Source organism: Typopeltis vanoorti, chromosome 11 (assembly GCF_054136105.1).
Source record: "Typopeltis vanoorti isolate ZY-2024b chromosome 11, IOZ_Tvanoo_1.0, whole genome shotgun sequence".
NCBI classification, from domain to species: domain Eukaryota; kingdom Metazoa; phylum Arthropoda; class Arachnida; order Uropygi; family Thelyphonidae; genus Typopeltis; species Typopeltis vanoorti.
The window spans coordinates 58,316,245-58,338,347 of NC_143559.1; the positions used below are offsets into that span (position 1 = coordinate 58,316,245).

At 35.4% G+C, this 22,103-nt stretch overlaps 1 protein-coding gene across 1 annotated transcript in view; it reads right to left on the reverse strand.

The window, feature by feature from the left end:
• Positions 1-22,103, reverse strand: part of LOC150101611 (zinc finger protein ubi-d4 B-like) — a 244,789-nt gene that overhangs the window by 41,779 nt on the left and 180,907 nt on the right. The window contains exon 6 of the mRNA XM_090399857.1: positions 9,092-9,173. Within this exon, the coding sequence (XP_090255983.1) occupies positions 9,092-9,173 (82 nt within the window). The remainder of the gene's footprint in view (positions 1-9,091; positions 9,174-22,103) is intronic.

Below are 22,103 nucleotides of genomic sequence, written 5' to 3' on the forward strand. Positions count from 1 at the left end.
ATCTTTGCAGTCCATGACATTCTTCCAAATTCACTTTGCCTTCTCTCTTACCTTTCCTTTCATTCTCTTCTCTGTTGTATCACACACCAAACATTTCTCCTTCATTTTTGCTGACTTCCACATTCCATCTATACTCTAACACTCATTCACCATTTTACTCTCTTGCTTTTGACACAAACACCACCTACACTTTTGGAATTCACTTTGAATACACTTCTGATGCATTTTATGGCAATTCTCATTTTCATACCACAAAACTTTCACCTTTGATAAAGAGTACGTATCACATTACAATAACTCCTAAAATCCTGCATGCTGTATTCTTTAAACATGGCATCTTAGTTGCTGCTGTTCTGGTATACAGTAGCCATGCACTGATACTGCATTATAATCTAATATTATAATCTTATAATATGCAATAATAACTTTACAAATCACTTACCAACTGCTGAAACACCCTCTGTTCTCAGTTACCACTATCTCAATAAACTAAATCTAGCATAAATAAAACATCAATAGATTATAAACAAAATAATCTTATCTTTTTTGGAGCCAGGTGGCAATAACCCCTCCCCCTCTCCATATGCTTTCTAGCAGCAATTCAAATTCCAAAACCAAAATACAATGTTTGTTAAAATCATAAATAATTATTATAATCTCATTTCTTTATATATTATGTCCAATGACCTGTTGCAGCTGAATAACTTAATTTCTTATAAACCTAATTTTTGTAATGATAGAGATTTTGTAATAACTTAGCTACATGGTCTGTTATGTTAGTCAATACATACATTCTCCAGCCTGTTTTGCAAGGAGAGGGCATTACGTTTCCAAAAAAAAATATCCTGCTACCTCCATGTGACACTAACTCACTTTCAGTTGAAAAGTACATATAAAGTTCCTCATGCCCTAGACAAGGTTTGAATTCAATATTTCTAATCAATGGCATTATCACTACTGAATATGCCATTTTAATAATAATTTAGAACATATTACAATGAAACAAATTACCTGGTGTGAGACCATCTCTTTGCTTACTGGAGACCTGACACATCTTAAAGTTTGTTTGTCTGACACATCTTAAAGATAACCTGAATATCCTAGAGTAAGATATTCAGATTATCTAACCCTTCACCCACCTATGATACTGGTGTATGATAAGTCAAAAAATATACTTAGCAAATTATTGAAAATGAAAGACAGGTGTGCACATGCACACACACACACACAAAGTATATGTAAAAAAAATATCATAATAGGATCAGACAAGGTGTCCATCTTTATTTAAAATAATAATGAATGAAATTATAACAAAATTTAAGAAACAACCTCTACTTCACCATACTGCTCCAAAACAACTGTCAGTATTTGCTCCTTGCATATCCACCCTTAGATTAACAACTCCTCTGCCATCAACAACACTTCTCCTCTTTTGCTTTATCTCTCTTCACAAAAGACAATATATCTATCCATCTCTATTCTTGTCAGAATGTCATTCTCATTCAACCATTTTTCACTTATGCCAACAATTTTTTGGGAAATGAATTCTATCAATGCTACAATTTCATTCCCCTTGTTTTGAATACTTCTAGCATTTGTAAACATACATGCTAGCTCATTTCTGTTTCTTTAAAAAGTCACACTAACCCCACTTCTCAGACATGATTCCTCTACACTCCTGTCTATCATCACTAATATTAAACCCCTTGACTGCCTTAATCTTTTCATGCGAATTCCTGAAACCATCACCTAGACTTTTCATGCAGTGTCTCCATATCCACCTCCCCCATTTCCTTGCCCGCTCTATGTTCCTTCTCTCTTATTCTCTTCACATGCACCACTTACCTCTGCATTCACAAACTTGCCTTCCTTACTCTCCTGCTCTTCCACATATCTTGATTCCTCAGGGCTTATATTCACTTCAGTCATGCTCTCTTGCAGCAACAGTTTCTCCAACTGACTTACATCAAATCCCATATGTAGACCATCTGTTTTATACAGCTCTATCCACTCCTCAAACTCATCCCACACATTCACAAAATGAACTCCTTTCTCCTTACACACCCATGCTAGAATACCATTCAGATTCTTCGCTTGTCCTCTCAACTCATCATACCTGGGCAATCTCCTGCTCTTCCACATATCTTGATTCCTCAGGGCTTATATTCACTTTAGTCATGCTCTCTTGCGGCAACAGTTTCTCCAATTGACTCACATCAAATCCCATATGTAGACCATCTGTTTCATACAGATCTATCCACTCCTCAAACTCATCCCACACATTCACAAAATGAACTCCTTTCTCCTTACACACCCATGCTAGCATACCATTCAGATTCCTCGCTTGCCCTCTCAACTCATCATACCTGGGCAACACACTGACTACCTTATCTTTCACTCTCCTTAACAGCCTCATGACATCCCTGCTTACATTCTTCTTGTTACCAGTCAGATCATTCGAGCCAACTACCATTACTAACTCTTTTGCTTGTGTACTCCTCTTATCCAATACTTCAACCACCCTGCTCATTCTACCTCCCAGAAAACAGATGTTGTGCACCTTTTCATTCACCACACCTCTTATCACTGAATCTCCATACATTGCCACTCTAAAATTATTCAATATTTCTTTCAAATCTTTCATCCCATTCTTCCTCACATTCCCATGCAAATCCTTAATTCTCTTCAGTTCATTCCTCATATGTTTAATCTTTTACCTCATCTTTGCCAATGCTGCTTTCATATCTTGAATTAGCTTTTCTTGAAGTACCATTTATGCAAATCATATTTTCACTAACTCACTGCTGGCTCTCATACCACTGATTGCTGTCATCTATGCACACTGTCTTACCTGTCAATATTGCTAACTCGTCGTCACTTTCACCTGCTTCTGCTTATATTTGATGATATCTCATAATCCACAAGTATGCTGCACTTCTTACACACTTAAACTCTCTCGTCTCTTTTGTTTTTCCTCTCCACATAAATATCTTCAATCTCTCCTGAAGCATGCATACTGCATTCACGGTATCTCACCATTTTCAAAAAATCCATGCTACTTGCATTTGTCTTTTGCGATCTTACGTTTCAATGCCATTTCCTTGTACTCAAAGCTGTACACAAAAAACACAAAAAAAGTACAATAAATACAGAATTATAACTACACTGAACACTGTCTGCTGATCACAACTATCATACAACAATATTTAAAAAAAACTTTCACTAACCACATACAATTTCAAAATTTAAACTTATCTTTTCACAGCAATCTTGACGAACACAGCTTTCTCTTCACCACCTAGTAGCCAATTCTTGTCCAAGTTCCAAAGAAGTAAAATAAAGGCTAAATTGTTTTGCTTCATAAAGGAGGTGATAAGACTAATGCTTAGAATTACAGGCCTATTTGTTTGTCTGGAGTTGTGGTAAAGGTATTATAGAGGCTAGTGAGGACCAGGATTCAGAATTGAGTTGACAATATTTTCTTTGCTGGATAGAATGGGTTTTCTAAAGGGACATCGTGTTTTAGATCTACTTACTAGAACAAGATGACAGGTGCAATGGGCAAAGTGGATGCATATATTTATATTTATAAATATATGCATATAATCAGCAGTATATTTAGATTTTACTAAAATCATTGACAGTATGCCACATGAAAAGCTGATAATTAAACTGGAACAGATGGGGGGTTGAATAGTAGATTAGTATACTGGATTGCAGATTGGCGGTTTGATAGGTATTAGTAATATTAGGCCATTGCTGTTGAATTTGTATGTAAATGATAGTGGGAAGGTGTGAATGGTGATATACAGTTGTTTGCAGATGATGCAAAGTTGGGAAGAATTATGAAGAGTAGAATGGATGTTGTAGCCTTGCAGGAAGCTGAATGGGGACTGCCTGTTCAATGTAGCAAAGAGAGTAAGGTTTTAAAGTTTGGGAAGCAGAGATGAGATGCAGATTATAAGATTGGTGAGGATATCTTAGAGGAGATGAGGGATCTGGAAATATTGGTGAATAAGAACCTCAAATTTTGGGGACATTTTACTGAAATTGTGATGGAGAATTCAGCACATAACGGCAATGATGCAGAGAAAACTGACACGCAGAAATAAGAATGTTATGATTCCATCGTATAAGACTTTGATTAGACTGCATATCAATTACTGTCTGCAAAGATTTGGTCAAGGGATTTTCAAAAGGATGAGATGTTAGAGGTAGGGAATTCAGAGATGATTAACTAAGGTGGTCTCTGGAATGTTGAATATGAAGAACAGATTGAGTGAATGTAAATTTCAGAGTTTAATGGATACAAAGAGGAGGGGGGGCACAATTGAAATATGTAAGTTGGTAAGCGGTTATTATTGGATTGATGTGGATCAGATTTTTCACAGAATGGGTGGATAGAGAGAGAGAGAGAAAAAACAAGAGGCCATCCCTGGAAGCTGTACAAGGAGGATGTGAATAAAGTGATGAGGAGTAGGTTTTTGCATGGAGAGTTTTTGGAGGTTGAAATGCATTTCCTGAAAAGCAAATGATGCAATGCGTCCAAGAATAGATATCTGATCCTGTCAGGTGATTGGTGTATTATCAAGGGGATGACAAGAAAAAAAGCCAAAATCCTTAAACACAAAAAAAAAGGTTCGTGTTTAAGGCACATGTTGTAGAAGATAATAAAGCCTGGTTTATTTGAGGTTTGTCAAATGAGCAAGAGGAGTGGAAGGTATTTTTTTTGGGGGGGGGGGGAACAACAATAAATCAAACTAATATAGAGATCCTGCAGGAAGATGAAATGGTTGAAAATGCATGCATAGAATAATGGTTTGTAGTTCATTATTGCAAAGTTAAGGTTATGGTAGCTGAAGAGATTACTAACTGCATATTGCACTGCTGGAAAATCAGGAGGCTAAGAATTTGAGAATCATATGAGGAGTTAAATCACAAGGCATAGAACAAAATATCACAAACAATTCCATGTAATGATGCAAAGCACCATGATATTTAGGCACAAGTAAGTCATTATCCTGCTGGCCTGGTTGGCTGAGTGGTTAGCGTATCTGCTCTCCAGCCAAAAAGACAGCAGGTTCGAATCCTGCCTTGGCATGGACGTTTGCGATTGTCTTCCACCTTCATACACTCATTCATACAAGTGTATAAATACTCTCCCAAGATGGAATGGGTCACCATTGGAGAAGTAGACCCAAAAAACCTCCCACAATGGGAGAGGCCTTTACCCAACAGTGGAGAATATATAGGCTTATAAGAAGTCATTATCCCTCTTTGTCAAGCTAACGCTCACATCTGGACTACTATGTTCAGATTTGACCAACAGGATACTGTGGGGATGACAAAGTGAAAGAATTCAGAGATAGCTAACCAAGCTGGTAATGGGTCTGTGGAATGCTTACTGTTGAGGATAGATTAAGAGATCAATCAAATTTTGCAGGCTGCAAAACTTGATTGATAGGTAGAAGAGATGATACATATGGCAGTAACATATAAATTATTAAAGGACTTTTATAAGACACACATAGAAGAAAGTTTTCAATAAGTGATAAGAGGGCAGATAACGAGGGAGAGGTCAGCAATGGTTTCCTTTCAAACCCTCCCATGCCTTGAAGAGTAGTGAATGAATGGAGTGGGTTACTAAGGAAAATGTGAGACAGTGTATCATATCACTTCTCAAACTCAGTGAACAAGTTTAAGGATGGATATGATAGAGGTGCAGGTTAGTGGGAAAAAAGAAGAATCTCTATGACTATAGCAACAATCACACTTGCCATGATTCACCACCCATGAACAAAGATGGAATATTGTTAAAATATTAGGACCACAGATTATGTCTCAAGTTAGTGTATAGTTGACACATTTTTAAGGAAGGAAAATGCGTTTTGTTTTGTCTTTTATGAGTTACTGCCCAACATTTTGTTGCTGTTTTGAGACTTCCAATAAGCAGGCTAGTGGCCTCACACAGCAAATGAAAATTGCTCAAGCTCAACAACAACTATTATTTATATATATATATATATATATATATATATATATATTAAAATCTAATGCTTATTCTTTCAGCCATAAGTCATTTTCTGGTAATGTTTCTGCTGCTGTCTTCAGATGATCCATCAATACAATTCATGGATCTCTCACAGTTTTAAATCATATTAATTGCTTTCTTGTGTTTGTATTAATAAGCTTTCTTGTATTTGTATTAATAACTAAGCTGACAAACTCGTGATCATCATTGTGGAAATTGAAGTTTATTATTATTATTTTTAAAATAAACCTAATAAACATTTTTAGATATAGTACCAAAGGCAGCTGTCATGGATAATTTTATTATTTTCAAATGAATTTTAAAAAATAAATTCATTAAAAAAATTATGAATTTCATCTTTTTTTTTGTCATGTTAAATTTTTATATTATCAGCACATAATGGAAATTTGACCCTCAAATGATTGCAGAAAGAAAATAATTACACTGATCAACCAGGATTTTGTAACTAAGATCAAATTAGGTGAATTGTATTTTAGGACACAATATAAACATGAAACCTTTACCACCCAGCACCTCAGGGTTCTTTATCACAAATATGCTAAGACATACACTTGGCTAAGTATTATTGTTTAAAGATAAAAAAATAAATAAATAAATAAAGACCCAATATATAACTGACAAATATAAAAAAGCCAAAAATCCAAGTATTTGCATATACCTAACCATATTTATAATGAGTAAGAAAATAAAACGTTTTGTGTGTTCATAAACACTTCATTTCCTCTTGTGCATGTCTCTCTCTTTCCTGAAGAAACCAGAAGTAGATTTCAATGAAACTAGCACAAAAAAGTAATACTATTTATTTAAGGCCATATATTTCAACCTGAATATTACTGGCCATTATCAGTGATGACAACAGTTAATTACAAAGTAGAACGTCAACAACCGATTGATTTGAAAAAGTAAGAGCCATGTGATGTTATACATAAAACAACACAATCGTATGAGGAAATACTGCAATACTGATAATTCATTAGCTATCCATTGTGTTTTTTCGTCTTAATTGAAGCCTCTCATGGCACAAGTATCTCTTAAACAACAATGAAACTAGCATTCTATTTTTACTGGTATTGTTGCATGTTACATTACCACAATGTTCTGATGGAACCATTCATCTTGTTGGAAATTGACAGTGCCAAGGTTTTCAGAAATAAGTCTAGATCAGTATAAAAGAAGTGAATCATCAGTGACATCCTGATGGTACTCTGTTATAAGCTAATCACCTAGTGCTTTATAATTTTCAGCCTTGTTTTCCTAAGCCTTTCAATGATATCGCTGAACAATTTCTAGGCGACACATTCTATTATAGTGAATCTCAGATTCTTTGCATTTAATGTTTTCCCAATACGAGGTTCAACAAAATATATTTTAAGCCTCATAGATCTTCAGAAATTTTTTGAAAAACTTGCAGTTAAGTAGAGGAATATAGTCAATTTTTGTCCAGGGCCTTAACCAAATTTTTCACAAGCCCAGTTTAACATTTTAACAATGAGAAAGTTTTTGTTTCATATACTTTTTTACAGACATAACACGTTTTTAGGGCAGCTATATTTTCTTGACATGTGGTATCATCACATGCTGTTGTCCCAAAAGCACAGGGTAGATGCCTCATAAAAATGTCAAGTAACTGCATTACCCAACATCAATGCAATGAATTTTAAATTGTCATAAATATTCTAATATAGTCCTTATACTTCCATAAACTTGAATATATTTTCAAAATTATCTTACTGCATGTGTGAGTGATATGGAAGTCATCTCATTTAAGTTGGAGAACTCTACAAACAATCACCAATCTTTTGGTTCATTAACTTCATTTCTCAAAAAAGTCATCCAAGTCACAGTAATAAAAAATCTTACTGCATGTGTGAGTGATATGGAAGTCATCTCATTTAAGTTGGAGGACTCCACAAACAATCACCAATCTTTTGGTTCATTAACTTCATTTCTCAAAAAAGTCATCCAAGTCACAGTAATAAAAAATGGGATATAGTTTATTTCTAAAAACAGAACTTTTTATTCCTGGAGCTAATAACTTTCATTGTTGAAGATAAGATTAAGCAGTTCTGATTGACGTTTAGATGAATTCAAATCTCTAACAAGATCATATAATTCCTTCTATTCAATTAGATGAAGTTTGTTGGCAACTTCATAAATGCTTTCGTCTGATGATGATGACTTCCTATCCACAATGGAAGCAGACTATCATTCCTATCATATCTATCAATATCTTATGGAACAAATGCTGAAAGATAAAGGAGTAATACTGGTCTTATAGTGGATTCTAGGTATTTCTAACAGAAAATCCAGCAACATTAGTTAAATAGAAGTAAATAATCTGTTACATGAATTTTTTAGTTCTTTCCAAATTGCTAGTGCCCCAAAATCATAAATGTGTCATGAGATGCCCACTGTTTATTATTACAATTAAGAATTAATAATACTTCACAAATTACACACACACACACAACAAAAGCCAGTCTGCACTTCTAACTTATAAATGTGACAATAATAAATTAAAGAAATCACAGATTTTAAGATTTCTGCACAAGAGAAAACTAACAGACCGAGTCTGCATTTTACAATAATCCCTGATGTCAAGTTTAAGATATGTTCACGTATGTTCAAACATGCTGGCTCCATTTATTTTCAAATTATAGATATCTATAGTTCTATAGATATCTACTTTGTATACTATTTTATAGCTGTACTCATGTACAGCTATAAAATAGCAATTCATTTTGAAATTTTGGTATTACTACTGACTAATTTATGACAGAATATTCGGAAAGCTTATGAAAATCATGCATATCTGTTATTAAAAAAAAAAAAAAAAGCCCCTCTCAGATAATGGAATATCTTTGGATTTGCAACTTGAAATACAGTAGATTCATCTAAATTAATTTTAGTTTAAAAAAAGTTTTAAATTGTTGACCAGTCTTTAATCAGCAAACTACCTGATTAAAGTTTGTGATTTTTTTTACAATTTCTTTTTTAGATTCAAAATATTTGTTAGCTTTAAAAAATATTTTGTCCTACCTTCAGGAGGCTCTGAGAGTGGTGGTGTTAAACAATACATATGATAACCTCTGTCACAGTCATCACAAAATAGCAACTGGTCCTAAAGACAAAGCATAATGATTTTTAAAAAAACAAACAAACAAACATACTAATTAAAACCACATTTTACTGTCATAATGGTAATAATAACTTAATAAATAATAATGCATTTTTGTCATAATTCCATTTGTAATACCAGTTAGCCATAAACTCTAATAAAATTAACTCTTAATTCCATAACTACATACCGTTTTTATAATATTCCTCATAAAAGTAGATACTTTTAAAGTACAAAGTGAACCCATGGATATGAGATGAGAAAATATACTGAAGCAAATCAAAATACAGTGTGGTTAGTAAAGACAGCAAACATGCAGTATGAGCAAAAATTAACTAGTCAAGCCAAGAAAAATCCTAGTGAGTTTTTTTGACATGCAGCAAGTAGAAGAGAAAGAGAGAATGACTATAGCAAAATGATGTTAGATGATACCGTTGCCATCATATAACATCATTCTGCTATAGTCATTCTTGCTACAAGATTGACTGTATCCTCTGCATCAGTTACTAAAGTATTTAATGAGCAATTAATCAAGATATTTCATCCTTCTGAAGGTGACATCATGGGAAACTGAGTGTAGAGGGTATGGTTTAGGAGGGGCTGATGGTAAATGAACAGGTATATGAGGAATTAAGTAAATTTGATGTTAACAAGGCATAGTACTTGACAATATATCACCAGGTTTGGATGGAATGCTGTAGGGAATTAACATACCCTTAGCACACCTGTTTAACACATTTTGTGACAGGGCAAGTCCCAAAGGAGTGGAAAATTAGAAAAATTGTTCCACTCCACAAAGGGGAGAGGGGGGGGGGAATGACTGATGCTACAAATCATAGCCGATCTGTATGTCTGGAATTGTTGTCAAGGTGACAGAGATTGGTGAGGGCTAGGATTTGAAATTGAGTTGACAATAGCAGTATTCTCTATGCTATCATCAGCATGGGTTTAAACTATTAGTGGTGGTGGTGGTGGTGGTGGTGGGGGTTATGTTTTAGCAATCACCTTATGTACAAGGTGACAAATTCTTGGCTTAGGGAGAGATGCATATGTAGCAGTATACTTGTATTTTTCAAAGGCATAAGATAAATTGCCACATGACAAGATAGTAACTAAACTGAAACAGATGGGACTGGATAAGACTATTTAGTTGGACAGGTATGAGTAGGTTGTATATAGGGGGAAGTGTTATCCCAAAAAAGAGAAGTCACTAGCAGAGTACTGTAGGGGTTTGTCCAAGAATAAATTAATTAAATTATACATTAATGATATTAGGACAGGGAAGAACTATGAGAAGCAGGGGTTGTAACTTTGCAGAGGATCTCAACAGATTATGTCAGTGAAGATATCAGCTTATTGTTGCAAAGTGCAATATCTTGAAATATGGTAGGCAAAGTTGGGATGCAGATTATTACTGGAGAAATTTTGAAGGAGGTGGAAGAGACCTGGGAATGATGGTGGACAGAAACTTGAAGTTTAGGGGTCAAATTGCAAAAAAATTGTAAGAACTTCACAACAGATATTTTTGGGAAGGTGTCACACTGATTTACTATGTGATGTAAATAAAATAAGAATCCTGCAACGAACACAGGAAGTCAAAGTAGTCCATGAAAAGAAGAAGAAATCCTACCAGATTCCTACCCTCCTCACCTTACGCATACAATTTAATATTGTTTCCTCTAAATGCCTCTTAACTATCTTCCATGCCCTATTATCATTCTTCCCTTGATATGTTTTATGCTATATGCATAGATTCAAGCTTCCTCCTAAGCTTGTCATAATCACCTGCCTTGTAGTTTCACATGCACTCCTTGACAGAAAATTCCTCATGTTTTACAATCTCCAAAGTCAAGACTGCATGGTCACTTTCACCAATCGGAGACAAAGTAGTCAGTCACTTTGGTTATGGACAGCTCTTCTGATCCTATGGCCAGGTCCAATACACTCACAGACCTACTCCCCTCCATCACTGCAATCTTTTTCCTTCTGGTCTATATTTATATAGTTGAATTCCCTCATAATAATCACTCATCCTGCACTCATTATAATAATTTGCTGATGCATGTCTTCCAGATCATCTGTGGAATCCCTGACCTATAGCAACAACCAAGTGTATATTTTGTATTACTGGCCTTGATTGTTTCACCAGACTGTTTCAAATGAACAGTCACCCTCCTGCATATCTCTTACCAGTGAATGTAGTTATCAATTTCCTCTTTTCTCCCTAATGATGTCCATGTTACATTGGATAAAATATACTGGAGATTTTTAATAAAGTCTATATTTTTTCTACATGTGTCAGTCATCTAAAAGTTTTATATAGTAAAGATGTTCCTTAATGCTTGATAACAATAGAGGTTGTTATGCATTTCATATGGCTACAGCATAAGCATTAGTGACAAAACTGAGTCCAATCAGATCATCAAGAACATGTAACTCTTTGTATAATAAATTTAGTTTAATCCTTTATCCAAGTGTAAACAAACAAAGTTTGCACCTGAAGTATCTTCAGGACTGAGGCAACTTGTGGTAAAGGTGGACCAAGCTCTCATCACTCCTTGTCCCAGTATCTCCCATAATGCAAAGCACATCTCCTTGTGGACATGTATAATACTATGCATTAAGGGAAGGCTGCTACACATAGTCTAACTAAGTGGGGAAAAACTTCTAACGTCTTTCTCTAAATCCAGAGTAATTTAATAATAAGGTGGTACATCTTTTGGCAACTCGTATAGATAAATATGACTTCTCCATTGCTTCTGCCTTAGTGACACCACTTCTGGGTCTGGCTCCCACTGACGAGACCTCAATAAAGGTCAAAACCAGTTGGAAGCTTGGGTGATGAATGGAGGGGGGGGGGATGCTTTAACTATGGGAACTATGGGAATAGATCAAAGGTAGGAAAGGGACATGGCAAGATGAAAGTGGAATTTACACAATTGCTAAGGAATAGAGGGGGGTCAACAGTTTGAGAGTGCTGGATCTGGTAATAGCATCAAAAGATATATCATAAACAAGGTAGACACTCTACCTCCATTTGGAGAGACTGATCTCTCCAAATGGAATTGATGCTATTACCAGATACAGCATTTGGAGAGATTGACCATTCAGTCTGGTTCTGGGAAGTTGCTAAACATTTGGAATTATCTGTCAAAAAAGGGTTTATGTTGAACTATAAAAAGCTAGTAATTATGACAGACCTGGGAGACATCTTGGAGCAGTGCTGTGGCTTGAGAAGCTACAAGGAAAGAATCCAGCAGTGTATGAGAAGTAGTCAGAAAGAAGCAGTATTGTACTGCATACCCATGATCAGGAGTACAAACTAAGTGGGGGATTAAGTGAATGAATAGAGATATCAGGAGACAGCTGGAAAAAAAAACATTCTCGAGGGAATATAAAGAAGGCAATCAGCATATTCATGAGCAGTGCAAGCAAGAAGAGTGATTTATTATGGTGAGAAAAGAAAAGTAGCTAAACAGGGGCCAAATAAATTCAAAAGTTTTTTTTTATTGTTATGTAGCAAGTAAGAAAGAAAATGACTGGAAGGGTGATTTTAATCAAAGCTGATGGTAGGAAGGTGACAGAGGCTAAAGAAATAGTTGAGTTCCTGAGTGACCACTTTGGTGTATCATCCAGATGGAGATTTTGCAGTTGCTGATGTGACAGAGACTCGTGTCAGAATTGAAACAGATGATCATGAGGTGTTGGGCATATTGAAAAATATCAATGTCAATAGATGAATGGGGCTGGATGACATGTCAGTCCATGTACTACATGAATATGCAAGAAAATTGGCATTACCTCTGATGAAGTTGTTCAATCTGCCTCAGTTCTGGCAAGGTTTCAAGGGAATGGAAAGAAGGTAAGATTGCTCCATTGCATAAAGGAGGCTCCAAGACAGAAGTAGCAAACTACACACTGATTAATATCTCTTGAGTGGTGGTTAAAGTATTGGAAGAGGTGGTTCAAGATAAAATTCAGGCATGGGAATAAAAAACCTCTATAATGGCCAGCACTGTTTTATTAAAAATAGGCTTGTTTTAGTAATTTACTCACACTTCATGATAAAGTGACAGTGGAATTTATTAAAGAAAATGCCTATACCATGATACTGCTGCTAGACTTTGTAAAAGGCATTTGACAGAATAAGCTTGTATATGATGATATGAAAAATCCAGCAGGGTGTGACCTGATTTCGGCAACCTTTCTTCCACCTCTTCCCTATGTAGCAGACAGTGTCAAGATTATCTCTCTAGCAGTTTTACAGGGATAAAATTTTCTAACAAACATCTGCTTAATTTTGCCTAGATCACTTCTTCGTGAAGTAACATTCCCATACTTGATGTCTCTCAAATATTTCATGTTTCTAGAATTGTCATGAACCTAATAAAGTCATCGTTACCTTAAGAAGAAGTGGCTCAGGCAAAATTTGGATTTTTACTGATAATGGAATTTGGTTATACTTTTTATAGGTTGTCATTCTCACAAAGGTCGGACCTGCCTCATAGGTTCCAAAGAGACAGTGGTGTGGAAGGAAGCATGACTGATGTTCACATTTCACATGTGATTGTCTGCAACACTATGGTTTAATGTTTAAGCAATTCTCGATTCTGGACAAACTTTTTTATTTTTTATTTTATTTTATTTTATAAGCTAGTTGTTACAAATTTACCACCACATACTGCTGAAGGCATACAATTCAGCTACTTTTCCAGCTTGATCTGTCAAGTAAAAGAAATGGATCTAGTCAAAATTGTGGGCATTGAAATCTTCAAAGAAGATTATTTAACTCTTTGGGTGATTAGAATGTGATCATCTTTCAGAGATAGATAATCAAAAAGATCAATGCCTGTCATCAGAATTTGAAGAGCGGTAAAGGCAGGTAAAGTTGAGACAAAGATCGTATAAAAGAAATTCCAGGTCTGATACACTTTTGGCTTATATCAGACCTCACTAAAGCACGTTTAAACCTTCTTATGGAAAACATTATACACGATATACTGTGGAAAGTTAAAAGAAGTTGTAGTCATATAAAGTACCAAGTTGTGGTTCAGTGATGAAATAACAGACTGAATTTGAAATAAGTGGCGTGTAATAAGTGGTCTCATATAGTTGATATTGGTATACAGCTCTGGGATGTTAGTCAAGTCTAAGGATTTTTTGGGGTATATTTTTATTGTTTTTGCAATATCTTTGTCATATTTTTGATATTCTCTGAATGGTTTTCTATGTGGATGGAGACTTCTTTTAACCGCAGCAACACTAAGTTTTATGTTATCTTTCATGTTAGAATATTGTTAAAATTTATAGAATTGTTCATGCATGTAAGGGTGAAAGACTTGCGGTCACGATTCCTACACAGACAGCTAAACTCATCGAAGCTTGGCTTCAGTAACCCCCCCCCCACACACACACACAGCAAGCTGCTATACTCTGACTCCCACCACATGCAATCTAGCACAGTAAGAAGCAGCAGCAATAGGCTTATTTACCAACTGTTTGGGAAACCCACCAAAGTTTTTGTGACTTCTACCCATGAAATTTTTACTTTTTTATTAATGTTTGTAATTTTTTAAAAATTCCTTTTTACCTGGTCCGGAAATCCTGCTCTAGATACAAAACTTTTTCAAGCCAGTTTAGGCCGCCAGTAATCAGGTGGTGGCCTCGCACTTGGTGATGAAATTCATCTCTTATTTACAGACAACCACAAACATCCACGTCCATAGCAGGATTTGAACTCACAGCCTATTGGTTAGAGAGCAGATATGCTAACCACTTGAGCAACTGGACTGAATCTGTTACAAGTTTGGTCCCATATACTTTCAAATGGAGGAAGTACTGGCTTTCTAGTTCAGTAATTACTGCATGGCAACAAGACCACCACCAACCACACACACACTGCATGTAGGAAGAAAGAGAGGGGGGGGGGGAACTGAAGACCCATTCTAAAGACAAATCTGCAGTACTTTGCCAGTTCTCTTTGTGGAAACAGGCTATCACAAGAAAACAGTGTTGACTTTGCTGGGAGATGCTATATATTGCGCATCACCAGCTCTTTAATGGATATTTGATTATGAATACTGCAATGAAATGCTGCTATTTTAAACCCCCATTCTGAATTCTAGCCCTTATCAAGCTCCAGCCTCTTAACAACAACACTCCCCCCCACACACACACATATTGGCCTATAATTTGAAGCCTCAATCTTATCACTTGAAGTGGTACAATTTTATCCTCTTTTAATTCCTTGTGGATTTGCCGTATTGTTAGACACTTGTCAAATAGGTATGCAAATAGTGCTGTTAATTCCCTAGAGCATTCCTTTAAGACAGATAGTGATATGTTATCAAGTCCTACTGCTTTATTAACATCAAGTTTACTTAATTCCTTATATATTCATATTTCCTACTCACCTCACCATCAGTCTTCCTTTACCATGCTCTGTATATTCAAATCCCTATGTCAGATTTGTAAAGATGTTATAAATTCTAGTTGATAAAATGTATTTATCAACTAGAATTACAATGTAATTCTAGTTGATAAATACATCAACTAGAATTACATTGACTATGTTTTTCCACTAGCATCCTCCTCCTCCTATAATATACTTTCTTCTACTTATCACATATTGAAAGAACTCTTTAGGATTTTTCTTAGCCTGATTGTCCATTTTCTGTTCACTCATGCTTCAGCAGTCCTTACCATCCAAATCACTTTTCATCTTTGTTCTGCCTCTGTAATGTATTCTTTCCCCAATTTATTCCTGCCTTATTTAGTCCTTTCAGAGTACACTAAGATGTTGCTACAGTTAAATAGCTCGTTATCAGTGCCCAAGAAACATCCATCTTTTTACCCAACTTCTCTGTCAATTTCTATAGCTCTCAGTTGTTTCCTAAGTTTTTCATAATTGCCAACCATACAATTTCACACATCCTTTCTTCAAAGAGGTTCTCATATGACTAGCTACAACCCAGGTGATCCCCCAACTCTCACCAACTGGAGGAAGATTAGAAACCCTCATTCATGGGACCTGAACAATTTTGCCAGCTCACCAGTCAGATATTAGTCTGGTGTATTTTACCATGATTGCCTTAATATATCATAGTCACATGTTTAAGCCCAGATCTGGTCAGTTTATAAGCTATTGCTAATTTTTACCCTGTATAACTACAATTCAATATCATAAAAACTCTGAATAAATTAAAATCCTTAGGTCCTATCAGTGTGTTTATGAATTCTGATTGGTTCCAAAACATCATTACAGGGCCACTATTGTGATAGGACATTGCAGCTACTCAGAAAAACAATCAAAAAACACATTTAGGTTTGAATCAATATAAAGAAATATTAAGAAAAGAAGTACTTCTTTCTCCATTTTCCAAGAGTTTTAATATTCACTATTAACAGTCAAATTCTGCATATTTCATTACTGAGTAAAAAATAAGATGATTACTGTGTGAGTGAAAGTTGCAGTGTTGCATTTACCTCAAGGTACAGCTGAGCACTTTGTAAAAATGAAATGATTCATGCATATCTTTTCCTCTCATTGATTGTATTCCATAAGATAAAATCAGTAATAATCGACAAACAAGCATTTGTAATGACCAGCATTTCCCAATAGATGTGATAAGTAAGGTATACAAATAAAATATTTAAAAGATAAAACATAATTGGCATTACATAAATACAACTGATGATTAAACTGAAACTCTTGAAAATCCTCACTCATCACAAATGAGGACATTTTTCAAGTCCTGACACATTTAAGTTTGAATCAATATAGAGAAATATTTTGGGAAAATAAGTACTTCTTGACTTTCCAAGAGTTTTAATATCCACTACTAACAGTCAAATTCTGCATATTTCATTACTGAGTAAGAAATAATTACTATGTGAAGGTTGCCGTATTGCATTTAAATGGTTACCTCAAGGTGCAGCTGAGCACTCTTTAAAAATGAAATGATGCATGCATATCATTTCCTCTCATAAGTAAAGAATACATATAATTAAAATATTTACAAAATAAAACAGAATCATAAATAAAATTGATAATTAACTGAAACTTCTAAATATTCTCACTTATATCACAAATGAGGACATTTTTCAAGCCCTGCCCATTCACAATCATATCCTCTGATATAATCAGATCTGAGGTTCTCAACCCTTATATGCCCTCTAATATATGTTGCCTGAGATGGTTGTTCCTTAAGAGCTCAAGAAATTTGTTTTCCTTATTATCAGATGCTACCTATTCATTTCAGTTACTACTATAATTAAAATTACTCATCATTATCACTCTTCTCTTGTTCACCAACCAATTTGCTTATATTTTTCTTTGTCTCCATCCTACACATTCCCTGGCTTACAGCGATATTCAGCTAACAATGTCATCCTACAATCCTCATTTTTCATACTGCCTCAAAACCACTGCCACTATTTCTCCCTTATCTCAACATTCCTTCTACTTTCATTTTATTCCAACTGTTGATGGGTGAATAAACTCAATTATGCAACAACTTCATCTGGCTTATATCTGACACTAATGTCATTCATAAATAAGTACAGCTTCATTTTGGTCTATAACTAGTCCTATCCATGCCACTCCTCATTGTGACTTCTCTAAACCTGCTCCCACCCACCTTTATAACTCTTTATCTTATATATCTCCCCATATTCAATTACTCTTCATAAATTATAGGCTATCCCTCCTGACTTATATTTAACAGTATTAACAACACCAAACAATTTTATCAAACGATGTTTTATTAACTGCTTATATTTTGCTGAATTTCAAATCAGCATCATCAGAGCACAACAAAGTTTGTGCATGCGACAGTCAGTAAGTGAAACAATACAATTATAATGGACAAAAGATCTAAAGTCCTATTTTGGTGCCCTCTAATGTTGTAAAAATCATTACAGCTATGTGGGAGTTGCTCTTAAGATAACAGTGTCCCAAATTTTTTGACAAATTAATGTAACCACATTTGTTCAGGTTACGAGAATTCTTCAAAACCATGGCTGACTCAAAAATAATCTTTCAGATCTGTAACGACTTCTAAATAGCACATTCATTAGCTTCCATCTAATCCTGTGTGAAGGAGAGTCCAAAGCATGGTCTGCGATTCCTGATGAGCCATAGTAAATAGTAGCAAACGTATTTTTTTTGCAAATGCAAGTACATTTAGCGAATGTAAATACATTTGCTACTATTACTATGGCACGTCAGGACTGGCAGACCACACTTTGAATACCCCCCCCCCCCCCTTTACACAGGATTAGATGGAAGAAAACGAATATGCTATTTAGAAGTCATTACAGATCTGAAAGATTCTTTTTTGAACTGAAAATTGGTAGGTCCTTAGAGTAGTTAGTAGTGTCTTAGAAGACTGAAATGTCATCATCATCAAATTCCTGACAGGCACCTTCAAGGGGTGTACAGGATATGATAGTACTACATAAAAAGAATTTAGATCATTACTAACTTTCTACCTACAATTTTCATCCAAATCAGTCTGTTACTTGTCAAGACTCCAATATTATCACATCTTATATTTCTATCGTCTAAGGCACTTTGTACCATACCAATCCACCTATATCTTGGTCTTCCTCTGGGTCGTTTTCCTGCCAACCTGGCAGAGAACACTTGTTTTGCTAATCTTTCTTTGCCCATTCTGTTTAAGTGACCATACCACCTGAGATTAGCTCTGCTAACGCATTCCTGGATGCTGACAATGACAAGTTCTTTCCTAATATCCTCGTATTTTTTATATGATATTGCCATTGATGCCATCTGTTCATGCCTCAAATCTTTCTCAGGACTCTCATATCTGCGGTCTCTAGTCTTTGGTCAAGTGTTTTACTTCTGACCCAGCTCTCAGATCCATAAGTTAAAACTGGTTTTAACACTGTCTTGTATACAGCTAATTTAGTGTTCTGACTAATTTCTCTCTTATTCCACATGAATTTATTCAATTAACTTCCTACCATACCAGCTTTGATGATTCTGTTATCTATTTCCATATTTAATTTACCATCTTCACTAAAAATTGTGCCTAAGTAGATGAAATGTTTTACTCGTTCCACATGTTTCCGTTCACAATGCAGATGACATTTTCAATGATTCTACCTATTTCTATTGTCTTTGTCTTTTTACTGCTGACCATCATACCACACCTATTACAACAGTTATTCAATTTAATCAGGGAATCTCGCAGATTTGTAGCAGATTTATTTAGAAGTATAACATCATCTGCAATAAAGCAAAAAGCTGACATTAACATCTCCAATTTTGATATCAGGTTTAATACCACTTTCCTTCATAATGTGATCCATATAGATAATGAATGACAGAGGGGATAATGTACATCCTTGTCTCACACCAGATTTAACATTAAACCATCTTCCTGTACTTCCTTCAATTCTAACTGCTGACTTACAACTCAAATAAAGACTAAGTATTGCTTGATATAATGCCCACACCATATAACTGTAGAATATTGAATAGCTTCTCTCTTGGCACCTTGTCATATGCCTTTTCTAGATCGACAAAACCTAAATACAGATCTTTGTTATATTCCCATGTTTTCTCAACTATTTGTCGTAAAGTGAAGATCTGATCCTGACAGCCTCTACTTGGCCTGAATCCAGCTTGTTCTTCACCAAGCTTTTCTTCTGCAATTCTTCTCAACCGTTTCTCAAGTATACTTGCATAAATCTTGCCAGGAACACTCAGTAGGGAAATACCTCTGTAATTCTCACATTCAGTTTTATTTCACTTTTTATATATGTGTACTATGAGAGCTCTACTCCAATCATCGGGAATTTGCCCCTCTGTCCAGGCCTTTTGAACTATGCAGTGCAGCCGCTGTAAGACTTTTATACCACCATACTTCAGCATTTTTGGTTGAATATCATCTACTCCTACTGCCTTTCCACATTTCAAGGCTTTGATGGCTTTTTCTACTTCAAGTATGGATATGTATTCCTTGAGTGTTTTTTTACCGCTGTGTTATCACTGCTTGTTTCATTTAGCAATTTTTCGAAGTAGTTACTCCATACTTCAAGGATATCTTTTTCTCCCTATTTCATGTCACCTTTATCATCTCTAACTCCTTTTACACACTCTTTCCTCCATTTCTGAGCCTCTTCAACAACCTCCAGAATATTTTGTCACCTTCTTGATATTTATTTTCTATGTTCTTGCCAAAGTCCTCCCATGACTTCTGTTTAGCCAGTTTTACACAGTGTTTAGCTTTCTTACATTTGTCTCTGTATTCTCTAAGAGCACAAGCTGACTTATTTGCCAGGAACTTTTGATATGCTTTCTTCTTTTCGTTCACTGCCTCTTTAACTTCCTGTGTCCACCATGGAGTTCTCATTTTTCAATCCTTGCAGACAACCTCCCCACATGCCTCTCTGGCTGAATCAATCAAGGTTTTCTTCAATGCTTGCCACTGAATCTCCAAGGTTTGGTTCCTGTTCTCAAACTCTTTCATTTTTTTTCCAATAAGCTTTGCGTATTTTAGTCTACTGTTTACATCTGAGATTTGCTCAACTTTTATTCACTTTAAAACTTTCTTACATGTTATTCTTTTCAATATGAAATTCAGTTTTATCCTGCTCAAGACTAAATAGTGATCACTTCCAATTTCAAATCCTCTGTACACGCTGGTGTCCTGCACCTGGGAAAAAACATCACTTTCAACAATAACATAGTCAATGAGACTTTTCTTATTCCTTGCCTCTTCTCTCATGTGAATTTGTGCATATTTTTTATGTTGGAACATGGTGTTAGTAATAACCAGTTCATGTCCTGAGCAGGAATTCAACAGGTATTTGGCATTATTATTAGCTTTGCTCTTTTCTCCAAATTTTCCCAAAATATTTTTGTATGTCTGACAATCATTTCCTATTCTGCTATTTAGATCCCCAACAAGGACCAACTTTTCCTTTTTCATTGTGTCAGTTGCTTTTTTTAAAGCGTCAAAAAATTCCTCCACTTCTACTTTAGTAGAACCTTCTGTGGGTCCACAGGCACAAATAAGTCTCATTGTCCAATTCCCCATTCTGATATTTGCCCACATCACTCTACTTGAGATTGTCTATCATTTAAGAAGATTAGCTTCATATTTTGTGTTGAATACTATGGCTACTCTTTCTTTCCCTTGATTGTTATTACCTGAATATAACATTTTGTATTTATTGCTCAGAAAGATCTCACCAGTTTTTGTCTTTTTTTGTTTCAGTCACCCCTATTATGTTGATCTGGTACTTATCTAATTCCTCAGCTAGCTCCATTTCTTTGCCATTCAGGCTTCTTATGTTGATAGTACCGATATTTAACTCTGGTAATGTTGAGTTGGGGTGTGCTTTCAGATTTGTTCCAGTAGCTGACTTTTTGCTGTTCGCCCTGGTTCCCTGGCGAAAACAATGGGGGCATTGTTTAACCAGGCGATGCCCCAGCCGGCATGAAATTTTGTCATTTTGTACCATCATTTTGTAGATTGGTTTAAGCCAATAAGAATACAATTTGTTCGGCTAAATCCCAAATTGACAGCCCATCCTCATTTGTTCAGTATCCAGGTAGATACCTAACAGGGTGCATCACGAGAAGGTGAGGATTGGATATTAGGTCAGAAGCCCTGGTCGGTTCTCCGCATTCCTTTAAATGCTATGTGGAGGTTTCCTCTCAGTTATACAGCTTTGATCTTTAAGCACCCCAGACTGAAATGCAAGATCTTAAAATATTAGATACCTGAAAAATAACAGATTACTTTGGAAGAAAATTGTTCATAGTAATTTACTAATAATGCAAACTTAATCACGTGGTGCTACTGTAGTATACTGTGCACCACTTGAGAGCTCATATCTGGAATTAATGATGATCCATTGTTTTTCTTATTTTATTTTTTATATAAAATATAAAAAATA